This window comes from Schistocerca cancellata, unplaced genomic scaffold (genome assembly GCF_023864275.1).
Source record: "Schistocerca cancellata isolate TAMUIC-IGC-003103 unplaced genomic scaffold, iqSchCanc2.1 HiC_scaffold_1096, whole genome shotgun sequence".
NCBI lineage: Eukaryota > Metazoa > Arthropoda > Insecta > Orthoptera > Acrididae > Schistocerca > Schistocerca cancellata.
In genome coordinates, this window is record NW_026047095.1 from 1,264,047 (window position 1) to 1,288,747 (window position 24,701).

The window sequence follows — 24,701 nt, forward strand, 5'->3', positions numbered from 1 at the left end:
TTGAAGACTTCCGAAAAATGTAGGTGAAAGATGAATTGTTTTTCAATCTAAGATATTTGCCTTTGTAAGTACTTCTGTATTTATCTTTGACATTTGTGTGAATCTTATTTGGTGGACATAATGAGTACATCCTATTTTTCGCTCTCCTGTTGATAGTCTTCCAATGATGGCGGACTGAGTGATCGAAACAGTAGCAAATAAAGGTTTACTTATACATGTGATGGTTTATACTACTATTTTTGAAGTATCTGTGTTTTATTTATATTTTCATTCCAACTATTGCATGCACTCAGTCTTCACGCCACAAGTAGCCCATCGGGACCATCCGACAGCTGTGACATTCTCTGCTGGGGATGCGGATAGGATCCGCAGCACACTGTCAGCACACTGCTCTCCCGGTCGTTATGATGGTTTTCCTTAACCGGGACCGCTACCATTCGGTCGAGTAGCTCCTCAATTGGCATCACGATGCTGAGTGCACCCCGAAAAACGGCAACAGCGCATGGCGGCCAGGATGATCACCCATCCAAGTGCTGGCCACGCCCGACAGCGCTTAACTTCGGTGATCTGACGGGAACCGGTGTATCCACTGCGGCAAGGCCGTTGCAGCTATTACATGCGATTGCAAAACTTAATATAGCTCTCATGAAGTGTTGTGCTACAGTTTTGTTTGTTGCCTAACTATAACAGAGAATAATGTGAGTATTTGCGATTTGGTAGTTGACACAACTTTCACACATTGCCGAAGACCGATGGCACAATACAGTTTTGAAATTCGATAGCTGAACCTAATATGACACCATGACACGTACACTATCTCATCAACAGTATCTGGGCCCCTCTTATTGTACATTAATACGTGAGGTTTTCACCATTCGTCTCTGTGGCAGTTTGAACTGCTGGGAATGCTTTCAATATGATGTTTGAATGTCTGTGGACGAATGGGAGCCCAATCTTCCTCAAGAGTCGAAACCAGAGATGGTAGTGATGTTGAATGCTGGAGTCTGGAGTGAGGTCGACGTTCTAAATCATTCCAAAAACGTTCCGCTGGGTTCATACCAGAACTCTGGGCAGGCCTTTCCATATCAGGAAGTTATCGTCCAAAACCAATAGCCTCACAGGTGCTATTTTGAGACGGGTGTCCTGTCATCCTGATACAATTAATCATCGTCTCGGAACAGTTGCACTACTGTAAGCAGCACATAGTGCTGTGAAAAGTCTTCGTATCCTTTTTAACTTAGCGTTCTCTTGAGTGTAATAATGGAATACAGCCATATCGGCGAAAAACACCCCCATATCGTAACGTATAATGATGACAGACAGCGTCCTCCATCCGTTTACCACAGGGTATAAAGCGATTTAACAAACAAAATCTCTCGTTTCTAGTCGTCCACAGACCAGTGGACACCCTCTTTACAACGGTTTAAGCGTCGCTTAGCACTGGCGTCAGTGAACACACCTGAACGATTCTGCTGTTACTGTTTCCCTACTGACAACAGGATACCCACCCTCTGCCTCCTTTTATACTCGTAAGTTCACCTCTTATAAAATCTAGTGGTACTTTTCGTATTACATAGAACGGTGTCATCCGCACAGAAAACTTAAATAATACAACAATTTGCCATAATATGAACTGTAGAGTTCCCATCATATTTATCTTCAAAATGTTAACCGCTGCGAATAAATATAATGGAATTGTATGTCGAAATTATTCACTGATACTGAATTTATTACGAAAAATTACTCTTGCTGTAGCTTCAACATATATTTAGCATATTACACACGCAGAAACAGGAGATCTAAATTTAATGCAAGCAGCAGCGTACCTGCATCAAAGGAAGAGCAGTTTCATTGCTTCCTGGAAGTAAACCATACGCAAGCAAGCGTTGCCGAAATCTTTCCCAGCCACGTACTATTCTGAAGATAAGGCGCTTCTTTTTTTTTGGAATATCAACCTTGACAACTTTCTGATGATTTTGAGGTTGTTTAATATTGGTTACATCCTTTGCAGCAGTTATTGCGTATCTTATCTGACGTGTATTATCTGCAGAATCTTTAACCTTCGTAAGACAGAAAAGAATACTTCGAAAACCAGCAAGCATGTTCATCCCACGGATCATGCGTTCGATGGCAACTTCTTAGAACTCTACCACAATGGCAACACATGGTTCGATCTTCATTACAAGTGCAAATGAATCCTTCTTCGCTGTGTTTGTCTGGATGCTACTTAATTGCTAACTGTCAGCTATCGAAGCATGATCATCTAACATTATATGTGATGCATTTAGACAGAGCCGCCCTTACACCCCTCACTTTGTACGTTGAACTGCACAATGATGTTGGTTCCGGAAATGAATGTGGACAGAGTTCCATAGAGTACAGTCTAAGAATATCGTACGAAAACAATTTGAGCTGCAGCATGAAACTTCATATACAGAGTGAGTCACCTAACGTTACCGCTGGATATATTTCGTAAACCACATCAAATACTGACGAACCGATTCCACAGACCGAACGTGAGGAGAGGGGCTAGTGGAATTGTTTAATACAAACCATACAAAAATGCACGGAAGTATGTTTTTGAAAACAAACCTACGTTTTTTTAATGGAACCACGTTAGTTTTGTTAGCACATCTGAACATATAAACAAATACGTAATCAGTGCCGTTTGTTGCATTGTAAAATGTTAATTACATCCGGAGATCTTGTAACCTAAAGTTGACGCTTGAAACCTCCGACGCTCAGTTGCGTGTTGTAACAAACACGGGCCACGGTCGGCGAGCAGCATCTGCAGGGACATATTTACAATGACGACCGTGTTTACGAGTGTGCACTGTTGTGGTTTGGTCTAGCTGTCGCAGTGTCCGCATGTAGCGCTTGCTGCTATTGTTATTCTGCATTCGTCTCTGCACGCAGACCAACTGTAGTACACCGTGTTACCAGTCGTCTGTGATAATGTAGTGTTATAGGAACTGTGACCATGGTCTATTCGAACTCTGAAAAGGCGGAGATGATACTCATCTATGGCGAGTGTCGACGAAATGCAACTGAAGCCTGCAGGGTGTATGCAGAACGGTACCCGGACAGAGAGCATCCAATCTGCCGCACATTGCAAAACATCTACCGCCAACTGTATGCAACAGGTATGGTCGTAGCACGCAAACGCGTCCGTAACAGGCCCGTCACAGGAGAAGCGGGTGCAGTTGGTGTGTTGGCTGCTGTTGCCATGAACTCACACATGAGTACACGGGACATTGCGAGAGCCGGTGGACTGAGTGAAAGTAGTGTCATGCGCATACTGCATCGTCACCGCTTTCACCCGTTTCATGTGTCACTACATCAGCAATTACATGATGATGACTTTAATCATGGAGTGCAATTCTGTCAATGGGCATTAACAGAGAATGCGTTGCAGTTCTACCTGTTTACCGATGAAGCGGGTTTCACAAACCACGGGGCAGTGAATCTACGGAACATGCATTACTGGTCCGTGGACAATCCTCGCTGGCTCAGACAGGTAGAGCGACAGCGACCGTGGACTGTAAATGTATGGTGCGGAATCATTGGCGACCACCTCATTGGTCCTCACTTCATTGCAGGGGCCCAAACAGATGCAACATACATCGCGTTTCTACAGAATGATCTGCCAACGTTGCTCGAAAATGACCCACTGGAAACGCGTCGACGTATGTGATATCAGCGTGATGTGGTACCTGCACATTCCGCAATTAACACTAGGCTGGCCCTTGGCAGGATCTTCGACGGGCGCTTCATAGGACGTGGAGGACGCATAAATTGGCCAGCCCGTTGTCCTGATCTTACACCTCTGGACTTCTTTCTGTGGGGTATGTTAAAGGAGAATGTGTACCGTGATGTGCCTACAACCCCAGAGGATATGAAACAACGTATCGTGGCAGCCTGCGGCGACATTACACCAGATGTACTGCGGCGTGTACGACATTAATTACGCCAGAGATTGCAATTGTGTGCAGCAAATGATGGCCACCACATTGAACATCTATTGGCCTGACATGTCGGGACACACTCTATTCCACTCCGTAATTGAAAACGGAAACCACGTGTGTAGGTGTACATCACCCCTCATGGTAATGTACATGTGCGTCAGTGAAAAAGACCAATAAAAAGGTGTTAGCATGTGGACGTAATGTGCTGTTCCAGTCTCTTCTGTGCCTAAGGTCCATCACCGTTCCCTTTGGATCCCTACGTAATTCGGTGCTCTCCGATACACACGTCCGAACAGCGGAGGAGTGGTACTCAAGCGTCAACTTTAGGTTACAATATCTCCGGATGTAATTAACATTTTACAATGCAACAAACGGCACTGATTACGTATTTGTTTATATGTTCAAATGTGTTAACAAAACTAACGGGGTTCCATTTAAAAAAACGTAGGTTTGTGTTAAAAAACATACTTCCGTGCATTTTTTTATGGTTTGTATTAACCAATTACACTAGCCCCTCTCCTCACGTTCGGTCTGTGGAATCGATTTGTCAGTATTTGATGTGGTTTACGAAATATATCCAGCGGTAATGTTAGGTGACTCACCCTGTATATGTGAGAACAATGGTGAACTGTGTTTTTATCAAACGAAGGTGATCATACACTTTTATCTACAGAAATTTATTATGGTAAAGCGACAACTGTAAAGGATTCTGATATATCGGTGCAGGTGACATGAATTCCCAATTTTCTATAGAGCCAGACCAAGCAGTACCGGAAGTAGCAAGCCCCAGAAATTTCCCTATTACTAAAATATGGGACAAGGCTTTCTACACATACATTTTGAAACATCGAGAAGATCTCTGCTGGTAATAACTTTCGATAAACCTAAATATGGGATGAGTACGTATCAATAGTGTAATGATCCTACATCCCTCCCTCTACGTGGAGACAAGCTGAGGTGGCGAGTTCTTTCCGGAAAAGGAAATTTGCGGCAGGGAAAGATAAAATGTAAGTACATGCTATTGTTTGAAGCCCAGTTGAGCACTAGCATTATAGTGCGGGAGTATGATGTAACTTTCAACACAAGAACCATTCTTTGAGGAATTTAAACCTTCTCATTAACGGAACTGGTCGTCAGGAGTGTACCGTAATACTGTCAGCTCTACCACAGAACAAAATGTTTAACATAGCAAAAGCAAAAAAAGGGAGCACATTTTGTAGCTCTGAAATACTCGTAGGACTGGCAACAGGAAAAAATATTTGTACCCTGTTGCTTCTCCGAGATGACTACTGAGGATTTACAGTTCATAAACAATGGGAAAGTCTTGCTGTCTTATACTGATGAGGTAAACAGCATGGGTGCCGTAAGTTTTCCCACCGAATGAAGTGAATGCTTACCTTGTTTTAATAGTAAAAGTTTCTAAATTTTAGTAAAGTGCTTTTTTTGTTGTAGATCATAAGAAGAAGGGAATACAGATTTGTTGTTAATCTTTTATTTCTTTCTCTATGTTCGTATGTTCCACATAAGCTCCTTTTTCTCAACGGATGGCCAGTTTTCTGGTAGCTCATGTCGAAATGTGTTAAGTGAGATTTGTGAAAGATAGATGATGAATACGACTAAAAATCTACATTTATGCAACTCTGTCTTCTCGTTTAATATTTCTGATGGCCACTTTCTGCTGAGATTATCGTAGCATAAACAGTTGAAAGATAGTAACTGTGTAACCTATTTATCATAAACCTCTGACGCTACCTTTGCTTAATAATGAGTCACGCTACTAATTCATCTATAATGGCCTCTCGTTCTTATAAGCTTCAATTATGATCGTATTTTTGCTGTTAAATGGACAAATACAATATTATTATAATAAATGCACGCGCCACAGTGCACCACTGCAGTTAACAGTCGTCTAAGCTAGGTGATAAGGACACGGTGGATGTTATTACTACATTTCTGAAGCAACTTTTCTAAAATTAGGAGACATCACGTACATCAATAAATTATTTGTGGCGACGAGTCCTCTGCGCGAAATTAGCCACAAGTCATTATATTTCTACATTTACCATCTCTATTTCTAAATGCTGCAAACCTGTACTATCTTTCTCCCGCAGCATACATTAATCGTCCATTCAATGCAACGGCAGTTCCTGCTGTGGCCTGTTACAGTTGTAACAGCATTCCTATGTATGTGGAAAGTTCATGAGCCACGAGACGTAGCTAAGTACTTGATTTCTATAGAAATAAAGAGCCCATACATAAATAAGCACTGTATAACTTTGCTGTTCGTATGTAAACAATATCTTTTGGAGCTGTCAGCATTGTATGCTTCCAACATCCACACATTACTGTGCTACCCCGTCAGGTAGCGAATAAAAGTCTGAACGGCACGTATGATGCTCTTGCGCTGAAGCTACTATATAACATTAAGGAATATTTGTCAACAGAAATGGTTCAAATGGCTCTGAGCACTATGGGACTTAGTTTCTAAGGTCATCAGTCCCCTAGAACTTAGAACTAATTAAACCTAACTAACCTAAGGACATCACACACATCCATGACCGAGGCAGGATTCGAACCTGCGACCGTAGCGGTCGCGCGGTTCCAAGACTGTAGCGCGTAGAACCGCTTGGCCACCCAGGCCGGCTGTCAACAGAATCCCAAGCGAATAAATTAGGACATGTCTTTAGACGTTTCAGATTACCCCGTGGTTATTATATTACAATCAATAAAACTTTGACGATCGTTCACAAAATCATCACTATTGCTTGTTCTTACAGAGAGTGCACTGAACTTGGCAGATGGGATGGGACCGTTGGTTATCTACAGTGTTCCTGTTCCTACGCTCTGCTTACTTGCTAGCAAACTGAACTCGCATTCGGGAGGACGACGATTCAAAACCGCGTCCAGCCGTCCTGATTTAGGTTTTCCGTGATTTCTCTAAATCGCTTCAGGCAAATGCCGGGATGGATCCTTTGAAAGGGAACGGCCGACTTCCTTCCCTATCCTTCGCCAATCCAACGGGATCAGTGACCTAGCTGTTTGGTCCCTTCCCCCAAATAAACCAACAACCAACTCTGCACACTGCACATTCGAAGTTCAATGTCAGGTTCATTTGATCAGTCCATTATATGGCGACGTACACGTGTTTGAAGTGTGCTACCATTCGGGGAGAGTGAAATATTTTAGAAATGTTAAATGTTAGCAGTATTTTCTTTGATGAGAATTCGTCATTCCACATTAAATGTGTATATGACCATTTGACTGAAACATGCATTACAAAGAGTCTAACTTTAATCTATTAGTATTGATGTGTGAAGTGTATGAAGGTATCACTATTTCACAGCCAGCTCTGTGTGCAGGCAAGCAATGAATATGATGATGAGGATGATGTGTAATACAAGTTACGTATAACGCGATGTTCTATTCTTACGTACTCACGTGCTTTATATGTTGTGTGTTTCTCTACTTTTCATTTTTTTTCCTTACCCAGAATTATTACGTGCCGTTATCCATCGACATAGCTTTCAGATTCGTTAGAGTGTCAGTAAAAGTGCTCGAGACATCTCCGACAGCGATGTACTCATTCTCTTGCATAATATGGGGATAAATTCAATTTTAGCAGCTTCTAACAGAATTTGACTTGATGCACACCAGCTGACGCCGTCGACTGCAGCAGTACTGTACTTTAGTGTTAAACCTGAATTGTTAATTCAAAACTAGCCTTAACAGTTAGATATAACACGGTCCACGCTTCAAAATGAATTTTCCCTCTGCAGCGGAGTGTGCGCTGCTTTGAAATTTCCTGGTTAATTGACAGTGTGTGCTACAGAGAAAAATTAATTCTGGAAACTGCCCCCTACGCTGTAGCTAAAGTATTTTCTCCGCCGCATCATTTCCTCTAGGAGTGACAGTACCGCAGTGTGTGCAGCAGAACTTCTATGAGGCCTGGAAAGCAGGAGCTGAGTGACTGGCGGAAGTGAAGCTATGAGGAACGCTCTTGGGTCGCGCTTGCTTAGCACATGCGCGAGAAAGCCAGTTTTCATCTTCTGGTCCCCTGTACAGCACAAAGGTTTCATCTGCCAGGAAGTTTCACTATCTAGACCAGGCCTGGCAAACCGTGCCTTACTAATGATTCCCCTCCAGCGAGTGCTTCGCCCTCCATCTCTACCCTCCGCGGTGCCGTCACATCCCCGACAATACCAGTTCCCTGCACGTAAGCGCCAAAAGACAGGCTGAGAAAACGTAGATTTTTATTTATGTACTTGTCCCGAACTCTTGTACTTTCATTAATCAGACATTCCAGTATTTACGTTAGAGTTATTTAACTTGGTCTTGATAAATTCTGTAAATTCTATTTCTTTTTGCGATGTAGCGAAAACAATCTGCATTGCGCTGAGCAGATTTAGAGTGATAAAATTTTCTCAGTGATCAGCTGAGGGATGGCGTTGTGCTTTCCCAACTTTTCGATAATCTCGTACCCAGCATCTTTCCGCGAAGAATCACCTGAGAAAATTTCATCGTTGGAATACTAAAAGAAATCCTGCAGTCACGGACTTAACGTGCTTCATTGAAGAATCTCTACTTTCCAGAATGTAGTTTCCCCTTGCAGTGGAGTGTGCACAGTTACGAAAGTTCATAGCAGATTAAAATTTTGTGCCGGACCGACACTCGGACTGGGGTCTTTGCCTTTCGCGGGCAAATATTCTACAACTGACCTACCCAAGCACGACTGACGATTCATGACCTGTACTGTCACCATTGAATGTTGATGAGAAAAGATTTCACTTTAGGAGTGAAATCTGTGATTTTTTGAGCGCGTTTGTGATCCTGTTGTTTAATTAAAAAGTGTAGGCATCTGTTTTATGTTCTGAATAACATGATTAGATCATTTTTGTGTTTCAGACTTCTTCTTAGAGATCATTTCGAGCACTTGTAAGACTAGTTCAAATGGTTCAAATGGCTCTGATCACTATGGGACTTAACATCTATGGTCATCAGTCCCCTAGAACTTAGAACTACTTAAACCTAACCAACCAAAGGAAATCACACACATCCATACCCGAGGCAGGATTCGAACCTGCGACCGTAGCAGTCGCGCGGCTCCGGACTGAGCGCCTAGAACCGCTAGACCACCGCGGCCGGCGTAAGACTAGTAATTATTCGATTACTAAACAAAATGATATCCGGCTTTACATGTTCAAAATATTTAATATTACTGTGAAGCACATTTCTGACTTCTTCATTAACGGAAGAAAATCTTGGAAAGGTTACTTCCAAGTAATCTTGTCTCATTTCACAGCAATTTGGGAAATAAAACAAATTTTTCTTGTTTAATTATAAATCAAGCAACGTGAGTTTACACCAGAATCCATTAGTACCCATAAACGCATGACAGAAATTTTACCAGTTCTATTGCAGATTCTTTCACCAGTAAACCGTCGCTTTTTTGCGCTTTCTTTCATTTCAAGCACACGAGATAAGGACCAATTTAAACCCTTTTTGTTACGGAGTAAAGTCAAGCCCCGGCATGCCAGTCGGGAACGACAGGGAAGAGAAGGCTGTGAGAAGAAGTCAGCCAATCGCACGCTGACCGACCTTCCTTCCAGGACGACAACGCGACAGCTGTGGCCCCTATGGGAAGAGGACATAAGGGCCGCGCCCGAATTGTGCGGCCCACTTGCATAGCAGCGTCAGTGATAGCCACTTTGATAGCAGCTTAAACTTTAGCGACTTCGTTAGGAATCTCTATGTAGCACAGACTTGTGTCGGTGTATTTTGAAGAAGACTGAACATTTTGTATGTCGCCCTTTGCTTGCGACACGTCTCACGAAGTTAAGTGTTGTACTCGTCTTACTGCAATAAAACTCGTTAACACTAGTTATTTGTTTGTTTGTCTAGTGAACCGAGTATGCAGCCTCCCTAGACACAGCTCTTTTCTTTAGGATTTGATGTTTCGTACATTTCTTTCACACCTTTTTTTTCCTATCTTACCGACAAAAGAGCCTCGATCGTCACGAGAGTTAATTCTATGGGTGGCTTCATGGAGGGAAGAGATGTATCAACCAAGGTTAGTAGATTTGTGTTCTCACCCAAGGATGTTTTACATGCTGAACGGTATTCTTTCATTTCGGGATTTTTAAGAACCGCAGTACAAAAATGGCCTCAGAATAACCAGAATCAAAACCACGATGATAGACGCAATAGTAAATGACAACTTTAATCAAAGAGCAATTTTAAGGAGAGTAAATTTGAACAAAACACCTGGAGCAAACGTGGCTAGCGGGAGTGTGATGCTCTTCGAAGTTTAAGAGACAGCTGATAAAGAAATGAACAGCAGTTTGCCGGAAGGCTATGACGGCAATGCCCGAGTGGAGTTGGAGGGGAACCGCTCAGGGTCGGATGACGTCTCGCGAGCCACGCTTTGCCAGTGCCGAATTCAAGACACTCTGTTCAGAGCAAAATAAAACAAGAGCACTGCAACACAGCGCCGTTGTTATGTCACATTTAATCGTTGGTTATGAGCAGTGAAGAGTTTCTCTGACACACATATTCTTTGACGCCACAGATGGTCTTCGCAGTGGCCACCGCCGCCCCCGGCCTCCTGGGTTCGCCTGCTGTCACAGCGGCAGCCGCCGCCCCCGTGGGCTACGCCGCCCCCGCTGATGTCGAGGACGCCTTCGCTACCCCTACTGTAGGCTATGCCAGCCTGCTGCAGCTTACCTCTCCCCGCCTCTGAAGCCTACATCGCCTCTCCTGCTGTCATCCAGAAACGCTAGTTACAGATGCGTCACCTCAGACGCCGCCTATTTAGTTATACACCGTTTCACCAATGTTTGCACACCAGTCCCGTAAATAAAGTAACTTTTCTCTATAAAATATTTTGTCATCTTTATTTATTTTAGTACCTAAATCGTCCCCTTTGTATCCACATGTATTCCTGTACGTATAAACTTCCAAAATACTTTCTTCTACTAAATAACAGATATAACATGTAACCTCCATACACCATTGTATATGGAGATAGTAATTAAACTAAAGAGAATTAAGGGATAATATTAATGACTCGTGCTTTAAATTGTTTTAGCTTGAAACTGTTTAATGGGTACTACTTTGTGTTGACGAGCAGTACTTAAAACTTCTAATGTATTGAAACCAGGGCAGAGAATGTGTAAGAAATATCGTGCCTGATGAGTGAAACTAAATGAGGAAATCATGTAACGTGCGCCTTTTGGCGGTTTACGCGGACATTAATGTAACACTAAATAAAAGTTGCTCCTATAAGTATCGATGTTACAGCAGTGCAAAGAAATCATGAGCACCAGAAAGTAGACGAAGAGAAACTCAGGCTACACGTCTTCCAAACACAAATTAGAACACTGAACCATTACCTTTAAACTCTAGAAAAGGAAACGATAACTGGTACAAAGAAAGAGAAAACTTTGAAGTTTATATGTGGGGTCATTATTTCGACTGACGATACATGAAATTTCCCACATGGGTGAGCAATATATCGAGCATACAAGTTTTAAATAGCCTTCGAGTTGCTGACCAACTCTCTAACGACCTGAAATCGGCGCAACGTCTGTCTACAGCGAGGACGATGCTTTCTGCTCTGAAGCGATAATCCACATGATCGTCAGATTTTCGACAGGTTGAATACACTTTACATTTTTACATACTGTTGTTAAGTAAACATTACATTTCCAGATTCCTTTTAGAACACTGTGACATCATAGATGAGATAAAGTAAACAACTCTAAAACCCCTCCCGAACAGCCCATGAAGGCCCAACGGTATCTACCGGCCGCCGCGTCATCCTCAGCCCATAGGCGTCACTGGATGCGGATATGGAAGGGCATGTGGTCAGCACACCGCTCTCCCGACCGTATGTCAGTTTCCAAGACCGGAGCCGCTATTTCTCAATCAAGTAGCTCCTCAGTTTGCCTCACAAGGGCTGAGTGCACCCCGCTTACCAACAGCACTCGGCTCACCGGATGGTCACCCATCCAAGTGCTAGCCCAGCCAGACTGAGCTTAACTTCGGTGATCTGACGGGAACCGGTGTTACATCTGCGGCAAGGCCGTTGGCCAGATGAAATAAAGTAATTCATTTTATTCTTAGAACGTCTTTTGTTCTACTTAACCTCAAATATGTCCCAGATAATAAAGATAAAAAATCACACTTTTCGCGTTTCTAATGTATTTCGCAAATAGTTAAGAATACTGTGACATCATAGCTGTGGAAATTAATTAATCTTTTGTGCAGTAAACAAAGCGCGGTTCATAAATGGAGCTTTGAAAGCTTTTACCCACTGCAGTCACCTATTGGTAACAGCTGGAACAACTCATGGTAGTCAGGCCAAACTTGTTTCACTTTTTAACAGTAGAACCACCTACTACAGTGTTGATCGTAAGAAAGTTGATTGTGAAAAAGGAGTTGATTTTATTATGCTTTTTCAGGGTTTAGAGAAGAGTATTTGAAATAAAACTCACCTTCAGCAACTACATATTTTTAATTGATTATTAATATTTTATATGCAATATTGCTGGCTGATCCTTTCTCTGCTTTTACTGTACGAAGTAAATACATACACTGTCGATTCAGGACTTGAACTCTGAATATATTTATATGTTCAAAAGACACAACACCGAGTCATTAGAGATAAAAGCAGAAATGTGTAGGAAGATTTTCTTATTGTTCCTAGTTCACTACTGTAATCCGTTGTCGAATTTATCTGTATCTGTTAAAGTTTCTTTTGTTATGTCGACATAATTGTCTATGGACGAGCGCTGCTGTTGGGAGAGAGATATGTTTTATTTACGCTCAAATGTCGGCAGAATAAAACCAAATGGCCCAGATGAATAATTAGGGGAGATGAGGTTTCCACAATACTCCTGACTGTTGGTCATTGTGAAAGGCTGAAAGAAAAAGTTTTTCTGAATTGATGTTCTTTCAGGTATAATGAGTGAAATAAGAAACTGAAACGCCACACTGTCCCAAAGGAACCTGCAGGGCCATACGTTGTTTGTAATCGCAACAAAATTAAGGACCATAGTACTTATGTGAAGGGTTTTAGGAGGCTGGTGGTTCCTGGTGGGAAATGGATGAGTTGAAGTTAGATATACAACGAGATAGTGACACTGCTTGCGGTAAGGATAGAATTTCTGGTCAGATGAGTACAGGGTTTTAAATAGAATAAAAAATGGGGGTATCGCAGGAATAGGCCTAATACTAAATAAGGGAATAAGAACGCAAGTAATCTACAATCAACAACATAGTGAACGCATTATCACAAGGCCGAACACCTTCCAAGTTTGTGAGCCACATACCTCCACAGATGATTCAATGTATGTATTATGAGATAAAAAGAAATTATGCAGGTAGTAGGGGAAACGAAAATTTAATTGTAATGGAGAATTGGAATACAACAGTAGGACAAGGAAGAGAAGGAGAAGTAGTAGTAGAATGAACTAAGGACAGCGAGCAAAAGAGGAAACCACCTGGTAGATTTTGGCATACTGTGTAATTTGTTCATTGCTAGCACCTTGTTTAAGAAACATGAAAGATGGGTGTATACGTAGAAGAGACCTGGACTGGTAAGACAGAGATTTAGGAAGTAGATCCTACATTGTAAGATATTCCAAGGAGCAGATGTGAAATGTGACTGTAATTTATAGGCTGTAAACTGTAGATAAAAACTGATGAAATACCAGAAGGGTAGGAAATATATGTTTTGGGACTTGGATGAGTTGACAGAACAATAGGTTATTCACAGTTTCAAAGGGAGCATTAGGAAACGATTAACCGAAATTGGGGAAGCAAGTATAGTGGAAACCGAATGGGTAGCTTTGAAAGGTGAAACAGTGAAGGTACCAGAGAATCAAATAGGTAAAAAGACAACGCCTCGCAGATATCCTTGGATATCACACGAGGCACTGAATTAAATTGATAAAGGATATTCGCAAAAAGTGCAAAATGGGAAAGCAGAAAACGCTAAAGGGCAAATACAATTCGGCTGAGGCGTGTGTAACTACAAGAAAGATAGTTACCACCGGTAGCAAAATTAAAGAGATTTTTGGAAAATAAGAGTAGTAGCAGTATGAATATCAAGAGTTCAGATTGAATGCCGGTACTAAACAAAGAAGGGAAAGCTGAAAGGTGGAAAAAGTGTATAGAGGGGCTATACAAGCGAAATTATCTTGATTGTAATATCACAGAAAAAGACAGGAACTAGACGCAGATGATATGGGAGGTATGATTGGGAAGAATTTGACAGAGTTCTGAAAGACCTAACACGAAACAAAGCCCCTGGAGTATACGACGTTCCCTCATACGTACTAATAAACTCGCCCACCTGTGCATGATACACTCCTGGAAATTGAAATAAGAACACCGTGAATTCATTGTCCCAGGAAGGGGAAACTTTATTGACACATTCCTGGGGTCAGATACATCACATCATCACACTGACAGAACCACAGGCACATAGACACAGGCAACAGAGCATGCACAATGTCGGCACTAGTACAGTGTATATCCACCTTTCGCAGCAATGCAGGCTGCTATTCTCCCATGGAGACGATCGTAGAGATGCTGGATGTAGTCCTGTGGAACGCCTTGCCATGCCATTTCCACCTGGCGCCTCAGTTGGACCAGCGTTCGAGCTGGACGTGCAGACCGCGTGAGACGACGCTTCATCCAGTTCCAAACATGCTCAATGGGGGACAGATCCGGAGATCTTGCTGGCCAGGGTAGTTGACTTACACCTTCTAGAGCACGTTGGGTGGCACGGGATACATGCGGACGTGCATTGTCCTGTTGGAACAGCAAGTTCCCTTGCCGGTCTAGGAATGGTAGAACGATGGGTTCGATGACGGTTTGGATGTACCGTGCACTATTCAGTGTCCCCTCGACGATCACCAGTGGTGTACGGCCAGTGTAGGAGATCGCTCCCCACACCATGATGCCGGGTGTTGGCCCTGTGTGCCTCGGTCGTATGCAGTCCTGATTGTGGCACTCACCTGCACGGCGCCAAACACGCATACGACCATCATTGGCACCAAGGCAGAAGCGACTCTCATCGCTGAAGACGACACGTCTCCATTCGTCCCTCCATTCACGCCTGTCGCGACACCACTGGAGGCGGGCTGCACGATGTTGGGGCGTGAGCGGAAGACGGCCTAACGGTGTGCGGGACCGTAGCCCAGCTTCATGGAGACGGTTGCGAATGGTCCTCGCCGATACCCCAGGAGCAACAGTGTCCCTAATTTGCTGGGAAGTGGCGGTGCGGTCCCCTACGGCACTGCGTAGGATCCTACGGTCTTGGCGTGCATCCGTGCGTCGCTGCGGTCCGGTCCCAGGTCGACGGGCACGTGCACCTTCCGCCGACCACTGGCGACAACATCGATGTACTGTGGAGACCTCACGCCCCACGTGTTGAGCAATTCGACGGTATGTCCACCCGGCCTCCCGCATGCCCACTATACGCCCTCGCTCAAAGTCCGTCAACTGCACATACGGTTCACGTCCACGCTGTCGCGGCATGCTACCAGTGTTAAAGACTGCGATGGAGCTCCGTATGCCACGGAAAACTGGCTGACACTGACGGCGGCGGTGCACAAATGCTGCGCAGCTAGCGCCATTCGACGGCCAACACCGCGGTTCCTGGTGTGTCCGCTGTGCCGTGCGTGTGATCATTGCTTGTACAGCCCTCTCGCAGTGTCCGGAGCAAGTATGGTGGGTCTGACACACCGGTGTCAATGTGTTCTTTTTTCCATTTCCAGGAGTGTATATGAGACACACGAAGTACCCCCAGATTTCTGGAAGAATGTATTAACTCTAATTACAAAAAAGCAAATGCAGACTGGTAAGCACATTACGGAACCATCAGTTTCAGAACTCATGGTTGCAAAATATTGACATGAATTATTTACATACGAGTGGTGGAGGCCGACCTCCGGTATGATGAGTCTGAGTTCCGGAGAAGTGTAGGAGCACCGGTATAGCAATGGCAATGATGACCCAACAGCTTATCTCAGAAAACGGGCTAAGGGATGGTAAGTCTGCATCTGTAGCATTTGTAGACTTAGACAAAGCTCTTGACAATCTTGACTGGAATCTACTCTTCGGTTCAAAAATGGTTCAAATGGCTCTGAGCACTATGGGACTTAACAGCTGAGGTCGTCAGTCCCCTAGAACTTAGAACTACTTAAACCTAACTAACCTAAGGACACCACACACATCCATGTCCGAGGCAGGATTCGAACCTGCGATCGTAGCGGTCGCGCGGCTCCAGACTGAAGCGCCTAGAACCGCTCGGCCACTTCGGCCGGCCTACTCTTCGGATTTCTGAATGTAGCAGCTGTATTATACAGGGAACGAAGCTTATATACAAGTTGTATAGAAACCAGACGTCAGTAATAGGAGTCCAACAGCATGATAGGGAACCAGTGGTTGAGGTGTGCGTAAGGCACGGTTGTAACGAATTCCTGGAGTTACTCAATCTGTACACTGAGCAAGCAGTAACGTAATGCAAAGAATAATTTGGACACTGCATTAAAGTTCAGAGATAAGGAAAACAAATGTTTGAGGTTTGCCAGCGATATTTCAATTTTGTTAGAGACAGCGGAGGACTAGGAAGAGCAGCTGAATTTTTTGAAAGGAGGCTTAAGATGAACATCAACTGTTGCAAAGGAGAGGCAATGGAATGTGGTCAAACAGATCAGGCGATTCTGATGCAATGGGGTAAAAAAATGAAACACTAAAAGTAGTAGGTCCTTTTTGCCCTTTGGCCAGCGAAACAACTGATGGCGGCCGAAGCAAAGAATATATAAAAACGTAGATGTCAATGTGCAAGAAAAGCATGTGTGAAGAGCGGTAACTGGTCAATACCGAATATATATTCAATTGTTAGGAAATCGTTTCGGGAAGTATTACTCTTGTGTAGAAGCGAAACCAGGATGATAATAAGTTCAAACAAAATGAGAACGGATACTTCTGAAATGTGCTACTACAGAAGAAAATCGAAGATCACGTAACCAGTGAGAAGGTACTGAACTAAATTCGGAAGAAAATAAATTTATGGCACAACTTGTCTAAAAGAAACGGCCTGTTAATTGAGCACATTCTGAGACGTTAAGGAATTGTCATATTGGTGCTGATGGGAGTGTGGGGCTGGGAGATGGAGGTAAAAACAAAAAAACGTAGAGGTAGACTAGGCGATAAATGAAGTAAGTAGTTTCAATTGGATGCAGGTTGTTTTAGTTACTAGGAGATGAAAAGGCTTGCACGGGATAGAGTAGCATGGGGAGCGGCACTAAACCAGTCTTTGGACTGAAGATCAAAACAACAACTTAACCTTGGACCTAAAAAGAATTCGAAACACTATTTACATACATTGCTCCTCATTCAATATGTAAGTATCGTCTGTGGCATTTAACCCATGTGTACAGTGAAATTTGAACTTATTCTCATTCGGATTTTGTTGATAGATTTGATTTATAGATTACAAATAATTTCTTATGCTGTTTCTGTACAGTACAGAGAACAGTTGTATTAAAGCCAATGAATGCACAAAACAGTTCTATAGTTTCAGATCTTTAAAGCTCGTCAGCACTTGAGTGTTTGCTCCAACTGCACGGGCACGAAGTGTCAATACATTGTGAATTCTCGTAAGCCGCTACGTTTGTTTGTGTAGCAGTGGCAGTATAATGTGTGGTTTTTATTTACTTGTCATCAAGGTACGTGTGAGGAGTGTGTCAACTTTGTGGAGAATATTGACGGATTTTTGGCAAACCATTAACATGTTATGATTCGCCATTTTTCTTTATCAGAGGTGATCACAGAAAAGAAAGAAACTTTATACAGCTTCTTGTGCATGATGAAGTGTGTTAGTGTTGCAAAAACAGTATTGACATTGTTCTGCCAGTGGTTTAAGGTCATGGAGAACCAGCAGGTGTCCTATATGTTATGTGCGTGCTGTAGACGTGGGGCATGATATCACCTGCCTCAGGTACTACGTAGGAAAGAATGTTTTAAAAGTAACATATGATGGAAATATCATATTAAAATAATAGCTTATGCTGGAGCCCTAATACATCCTCATGCTTTGGAGCAGTAATCCAATCCGGTGCTGGAGGATCTGCTCTATTATTTATGTCACCTGATTCAAAAGAACCATTCTAGAGCTCCATTTTCCATGCAGGCTGTAGGTAGAAACAAAATAATTACACACGTTTACTATAAAATTTTTCAGAACAGCTTTATTGCTATTTGTTTCATTAGAAGCACATGTCTCTCGGTCCTATGGATAAAACAAACACTACGAGTAATTGAAAAAGAACCTGCACGTACCATGCAGCTACTAGGTAATATGACACAAACTCTGACTTTGCAAGATGATGTTTCCAGCAATGATAGCTTCTGTACATTGCACTGTTACAAGGAGAGACGACCTTCCAAACATCATTGCGTAGTACTTCACTTATGGAATTGTACAAGTATCACGAGATAAGTGACTGCAGCACTTATAGTGGTTGTGAAAATCTGTAAATCGATGTCACAGAACCCCATGGCGGAAACTCGTAGTCTGTCCACTGGAAGTCGCAGAACATCGACTGCTGGTCCGGGACGCAGGAGCGGCTGCAGCCTCGACAGCAGCAGAGCAGCCCTGTCGGCGCGGTCAGCCGCCGAGGAACACACCCAACAGACCACCAGCTGGCGTAACAGGACGTTAGTAAGTGCAGATAACTTCACGAGTATTTCCGCTCTCTTGTCTGTTTCTTGAGCCAGGATTATAAGCCAATAGGCAGAGCAAGTCATCTCGACGAAATCTCCCAGGATGGCCAACAGCAGTGCTGGTCCGAAGTGGAGACCGCAGAGGCGAGCGCAGCGGTGAAGAGCCAACCTGGCGCGCTGCAGCCGCCGCACCTCCGCCCCCACCGCCCCCGCCGCCCCCGGCTGTCCGGCGCGCGTCGCCAGCTCCTCCAGTTCTTCCTCGCTGCCCGCCGGCGGCCGGGTACTCCTCAGCAGCTGCCCACAGACGATGCCCATCCTGTGTCGGAGTACCAGCACAACAGCGAAGAACTGAACTCTCCAGATCGTGATAAATCCTTGAAGGCACAGGGAGATAGTACCTACTGGCCTACGTCTGAACACATAGGTTGCTAGTACGCTAACTCGTGTGACAACCAAAACAAGCACTGTAATGGAAAGTAAAATTGCACTTTGGCGAGTTTTGCGATATATTTCCGTTCTGTAAGTGTGATCTCGCATGGCGAGCAGCGCATCTACCTGTTGAACCAGGTCCGTGATTCTGCTAACGTTACCTTGTCCAGTAGACAGAGATCTACATAAAATTGTAGCTGGTTCCAACATTGACAGTAAAACAGATAACACAATTATAAAATGCACTGTCACAGGGGAATGCACATCTATTATGATTATATGCATTACTAAATAACTGCAGTAAAAACCAAAGGCAATGACAGAGACAAGCCACATCAAACATATGAAGTAGCCTGTGAGTCTCTTTAATGACACTCTAAAGGCACAAGTTGCAGAATTTTTGTTGTCACTGATGATGGGAACCAAACCAAACATTTGAAATGTAAGGTACAATGGTCTCACTGCGCTTTCGAAGCTATGAGCACTCGATTGAGAAACAGATCTGTATGGACTGATCATAATTGAAAGAGCTCTCCTCGTGTAACCGAGTAGCTCTCACGACTGAGTTACGACCTAGTTGTCAGACAGAGCACAAAATGAGAATTCCAATTTTGTTGATGGCATAATGATCGAAACGTAATTTCACGAATACCAGTAATGAATCATTAGCGCTAATGAGTCGTTAACTTGAGAGGGTAGGCCCAGAAATATTACATCCTGTGTCAATCGCGGGCTAGTTGTTTGTAGACTTATATTACAACCAGTAATAATTTAAGGACAGGTGTTAAGGTAATACAAATATTTCATATACCATCTCGCAAATAGATTAAAGAGAACATTATAAATTTCTAATCTCATGAATTAATGTAGCACTTTGGATATGGTTTGAACTGACAGCTAGACTGATTCACGAGAAAGAGATATTTATGCATTCTATTATCGTTATGCCCGATAAGTTGTCGGGGCTATAGATACTTGGCGCTATCTGCACAAAGCCAGTGCAGATCACTCATGCTGTATAGTTGGAGACAAGAAGCCATTCCAGAGCTCTGCGACCACGATGCTCTTACACGCAAAGTTTCTGTGCCTAGATCACATTTTACTTATTCGAATTGAAATTTATACATTTTTCTTGATAGCAGCTGGTATTTCCCCCTCAGATATTTTGCACACCAGATGGAATATTTCCTGTCTGTCCTGGTTCTCCAACGGTCCTTCATAATTCCGATGTAACGTCGTCTGCTGCCGGGGCTTGTTTCGACTCAGATTTTTCAGTTTTCACACAAACTCTTCTCGCAGTGTCGTTTGTCTCAACTCGTCTTCACTTACTTACATTTCTTTTTCTAAAATCTTGTCTTCAAGCCTTGTATGGTCCCTTTAAATATTCCTTCCACCTTTGAGCTAGCCTGCATAACGCAGTTTATCAATATTTGTCAGAGAATAGCCCATATATCCTTCAAACACACAGAAAAATACTATGAAAAGCTGCGAAATAAATGCAGTCTCAATCATAATAAAACGACTCTTTACTGTTGCGGTTCTCAACCTGCAGCTCTCCACTCTAGTTTAACCTGTGCAGCTCTTCTCATTACTGAAGCACTCCTGTAACCGCATTAAGTTTAAGCCACTTACTGTGTCATACCTTGGTCCACCTCTTCAACTCTTAATTTCCACTTCCAAACTTTACCGAACTGACTACTTCTTCATACCTCGAGACATGTTCTATGAACCAGTCCCTTCCTCTAGTCACGCTGTGCCACACATTTCTTTTCTGCCCATTTCGATTCAATCCCTCGTCATTTGTTTTCTGATCTATCCATCTAATCTTCAGTATTCTTCTTATTACCACTTTTCAAAAGCTTCTATTAGCTTGTTGTAGGAGCAGCTTACTCTCCACGTTTTATTTCTGTACAAGTCCAACCTCCAAACAAATGCTTTGAAAAAAGATATTCTCTTACATAAATTTACATCAGCTATTAACAAATTGTTTTTCAAACGCACTTTCCCTGCTGTTGTCTGGCTGTCTATTTGCCCTTACTAATTTGGCCATCATCAGTTACTCTGCTGCCCAAGTAGCAAAATTCATCTACTATTTTTTAACAGCTGATTTTCTAAAATAAGTTGCTCATCATCGCCTGAGTACATTCAATTATATTCCATTCCCCTTGTTTTACTTTTGATTGTGTTCATATCATCACCTCTTTTCAAGACACTATCCATTCCCTTCGACTGCACTTCCACGTCCTGTGTTTACTCTGCAAAAATTGCAACGTCACTGCCAAAAATCAAATCCAAAAATCTTCCCCGTCAACTTCAGTTTCTTTTTCAACTTTCTCCTCAGTTTTCTTTACTGCTTGGTCATTCTACGTATTGATTGACAACAGGTATAGGATTTAACTCTGCCTCACTCCCTTCTCATCCATTGCCTCCCTTTCACGTCCTTCGGTTCTTGCATGTGCAGCTTAAATGACCTTCCGTTTCCTGTATTACATCCCTGCTACCTTCAAAATTTCGGGAATAGCAGTCCAGACCACTCTGTTAAAAGATTTGAAAGGTAAGCTTCTATGTGTCTTGAAACACTGCGCGATCGATAGCTCGCGCTACGTCTCCTAGAAGAGAATCCTCGGTGCGAAAGGAGCGAGGCACGTTTGTTGCGATTGACGTTGAGGCGCTTTCCTGGTAAAGGCAGTTAGTGGAGCAGTACGGACATCTCAGGCCTGCGGGGCAACAGGCAAGCTTTTTGTTCTAGCGCCCGTGTGACTTCCAAGTTGGTCTTGCTGAGCATCTTCCCGTCATCAGGGACGTGCACCAGAAACGGGAGTGGACGCAGTACTGCATTCGATGACCAGGTTTGCAGACGAGCGTTGGGTCGTCGTCATCAACTCATCTCCCTGCGGCTCCATGTTCTTCCACTATGTGTCACCCCACAGCGGTTTTGCATGCCCGGCGAGCTATTCTTAGTTGGCTACTGCAATTCCGAGACCACGCGGCGTTCATAAAGACTGATGTGTTTGGTTCTGCTGCTTCTATATCGGAGTCGGTTCACCCTCCTGTCGCTGTTGCTCCCTATTCCTGTGTCCGACCAGGCGATTTGAGGAGCGTGTCGTTGTTATCAAAACATAAGAATTTCCATTTGGTTATTATCACAGAGCTATAACTTGATTGTGTGTTTTAAAGTATTGAGGTTTTGTAAATTTCTTTTATCTTCAATGTCATTAATCGTGACATTCACAAAATTTTTCTTGCATATTACTTTCTGTACTAAATCGCCAAGTCGCCTTTGTTAGCTTTTTGGAATTCAAAAGCTTACGTGCCTCACCGCGGCAAATCTTGTTGCTTGTATTTTTATGGACCATATTTGCAAACCAAGCCTGTGTTTACGTATGTGAGATTCATCAGACAACTGTTGGCGTCTTCCTTCCACCTACGTTTCCCGTCCCGTTGTACGGGTAAGTATTTACTGTTTCCGCCTCGTGGCATGACTTGTAGATGAATCTCAGTTGGCGGCTGAACTTCTTTCCTATCAGTGTAAGTGAGGGTGGTTGCCTTGGCTAGTAACCCAATTTTCTCTTAGTACATTTTCAGAAATGATACATTATGTCTACACTGCCAGCATCTAATCTGATGACCTAAGTTTTACTTATTTTACTTAAACATTACTTCTCTCTTCATCAGGCTGTCATTCTATGTTTGTGCCTTGGGGCATGTTCCGACTAGTTGCTTAGAAAAGGAGTGTGGTTTGCAGCTTATCGGGTTGGCCGAAAGTAATTTCGGGTCCGGAGCACATTGCCCCACACGTGATGGTTTCATATCAAGCGGCTTTGATTGCTTTGTTTCCTTTTAATGAACTCCTTTTAGGTAAACCTGAATTATCTGTTGTATTTTAGGTAACAGCAACAAAGGCAAAGCAAGGATAATGGAACGTAGTCGAATTAGATCAATTGATCCTAAAGATTAGGAAACGAGACACTTGAAGCAGTAGATGAGTGTTGCTGTTTGGGCAGCAAAATAACTGATGATGGCCTAAGTAGAGAGGATGTAAAATATAGATTGGCAAAGGCAAGTAAAGTATTTCTGTAGAAGATAAATTTTTTTAACATCGAATATAGATGTAAGTGTCGGGAATTCTTTCCTTAAAGCATTGGTCTGGAGTGTAGACATGTATGGAAGTGAACTGTGGACAAATAATAGATTAAACAAAAAGAGAATAGAAGCTTTCGCAATGTGGTGGAGTAGAAGAATTGTGGAGATTACATGGGTTTATCACGTAACTAATGAGGAGGTAGTAAATAGGATTGGGGAGACAAGCAATTTATGACACAACGTGACCAGAAAAATGGTTTCGTTGATAGGACACATTCTGACGCATCAAGGGGTCACCAATATAGAATCGGAGGGAAGTGAGGGTGGCAAAACCCGTAGAGGGAGACCAAGAGATGCATACAGTAAACAGAGGCTCGCACAAGATACAGTAGCATGGAGAGCTGCATCAGACCAGTCTTCAGACTGAAGGCCACAACAACAACATATAAGACAAACATATCCTAAAGATCGTTGTGGCCTAGGTATTTGAGAACTTTATTCTTAGAAAATTTGAAGAGGTTGTTATACAACTTCAGTTGGTGAACTATTATCTTGATGAAGAAGTTGAAAAGATCAGCCCAGCAGTTGCAAACCCAAGGCTTATTTAGCCCTTGACATAGGTTCGACATTTCTAAAATTATCTTATTCAAAAGGAGTGGGTCCTGTGAAACCTTCCCGCCGTCTCCTCTATATGTCTCTTTTTTTCCTTTTTTTTTTTTTTTTTTTTTTTTTTTGGTTACGCATCTTTCCATTCCAATAACCTATGAAACCTTTCCTTAGGATTTCTATCTGTCGCTTAAGAATAACAAATGAAATCTTTCCTTAGAAATTTATTCTCTTTCTGACTCTTCGCATACAAATTTAATTGCTGCTTATTAGAAGTGATTTTCTGATTATTTCGACGAAACATAGAATGTGGCGCCGTAATGGCCCTCAGTCATTATCTGCAATAACCCAAAACTGTTCCTTACCTTTTTTACTGTTACTGGATCGCCATCTGACTGCTACATCGTACTGCTACATGAATATACTTACTCTGTTTTACTATACTCTATTAGCTGCTGGTGGACTGTCATAATAAGTGGCTGTATTTATTACCAAAGCTGACGTTATTCTTTAATAGCAAAGCTGGCCTTATTCTTTAATTAATTTGACTGAAGTTACGTAATTCATAGTTACACTTTTTCGTGACAACAATAACATTTTTGCAAAGTTTTACGTTGATGGTTTTTTGGATGGATTATAATCAGTAATGCAACATTGCTGGCAAAAATTAATTATATTCTGAAAACGTTTCTTCAAATATTTACTGCTGGTAATGAAATGATTTTACAAACGTTTAAATGGGACTTACTTTTTACAATAATCTTACAACTAGCATTGCGCAAACATACCTTCGGTAGTCTTGAGTTTCGCAAAGAAAGTAATTCAATAATATTAGTTCCTCTTTTGATAATAGTTAGCTGATGTCTCTGTACATCCGTTTAT

The 24,701-nt window shown here is 42.7% G+C and overlaps 1 protein-coding gene and 2 pseudogenes across 1 annotated transcript; all 3 read right to left on the bottom strand.

The window, feature by feature from the left end:
• Positions 1-490: 490 nt before the first annotated feature.
• On the bottom strand, positions 491-608 carry LOC126154584 (5S ribosomal RNA; annotated as a pseudogene).
• An 11,327-nt stretch (positions 609-11,935) lies between these two features.
• On the bottom strand, positions 11,936-12,053 carry LOC126154583 (5S ribosomal RNA; annotated as a pseudogene).
• Positions 12,054-18,443: 6,390 nt separating this feature from the next.
• LOC126154579 (gustatory receptor 23a-like) lies at positions 18,444-19,016 on the bottom strand. The gene has a single exon (XM_049916154.1). The coding sequence runs from the start codon at positions 19,014-19,016 to the stop codon at positions 18,444-18,446; it is 573 nt and encodes a 190-aa protein (XP_049772111.1).
• Between the last annotated feature and the right edge of the window lie 5,685 nt (positions 19,017-24,701).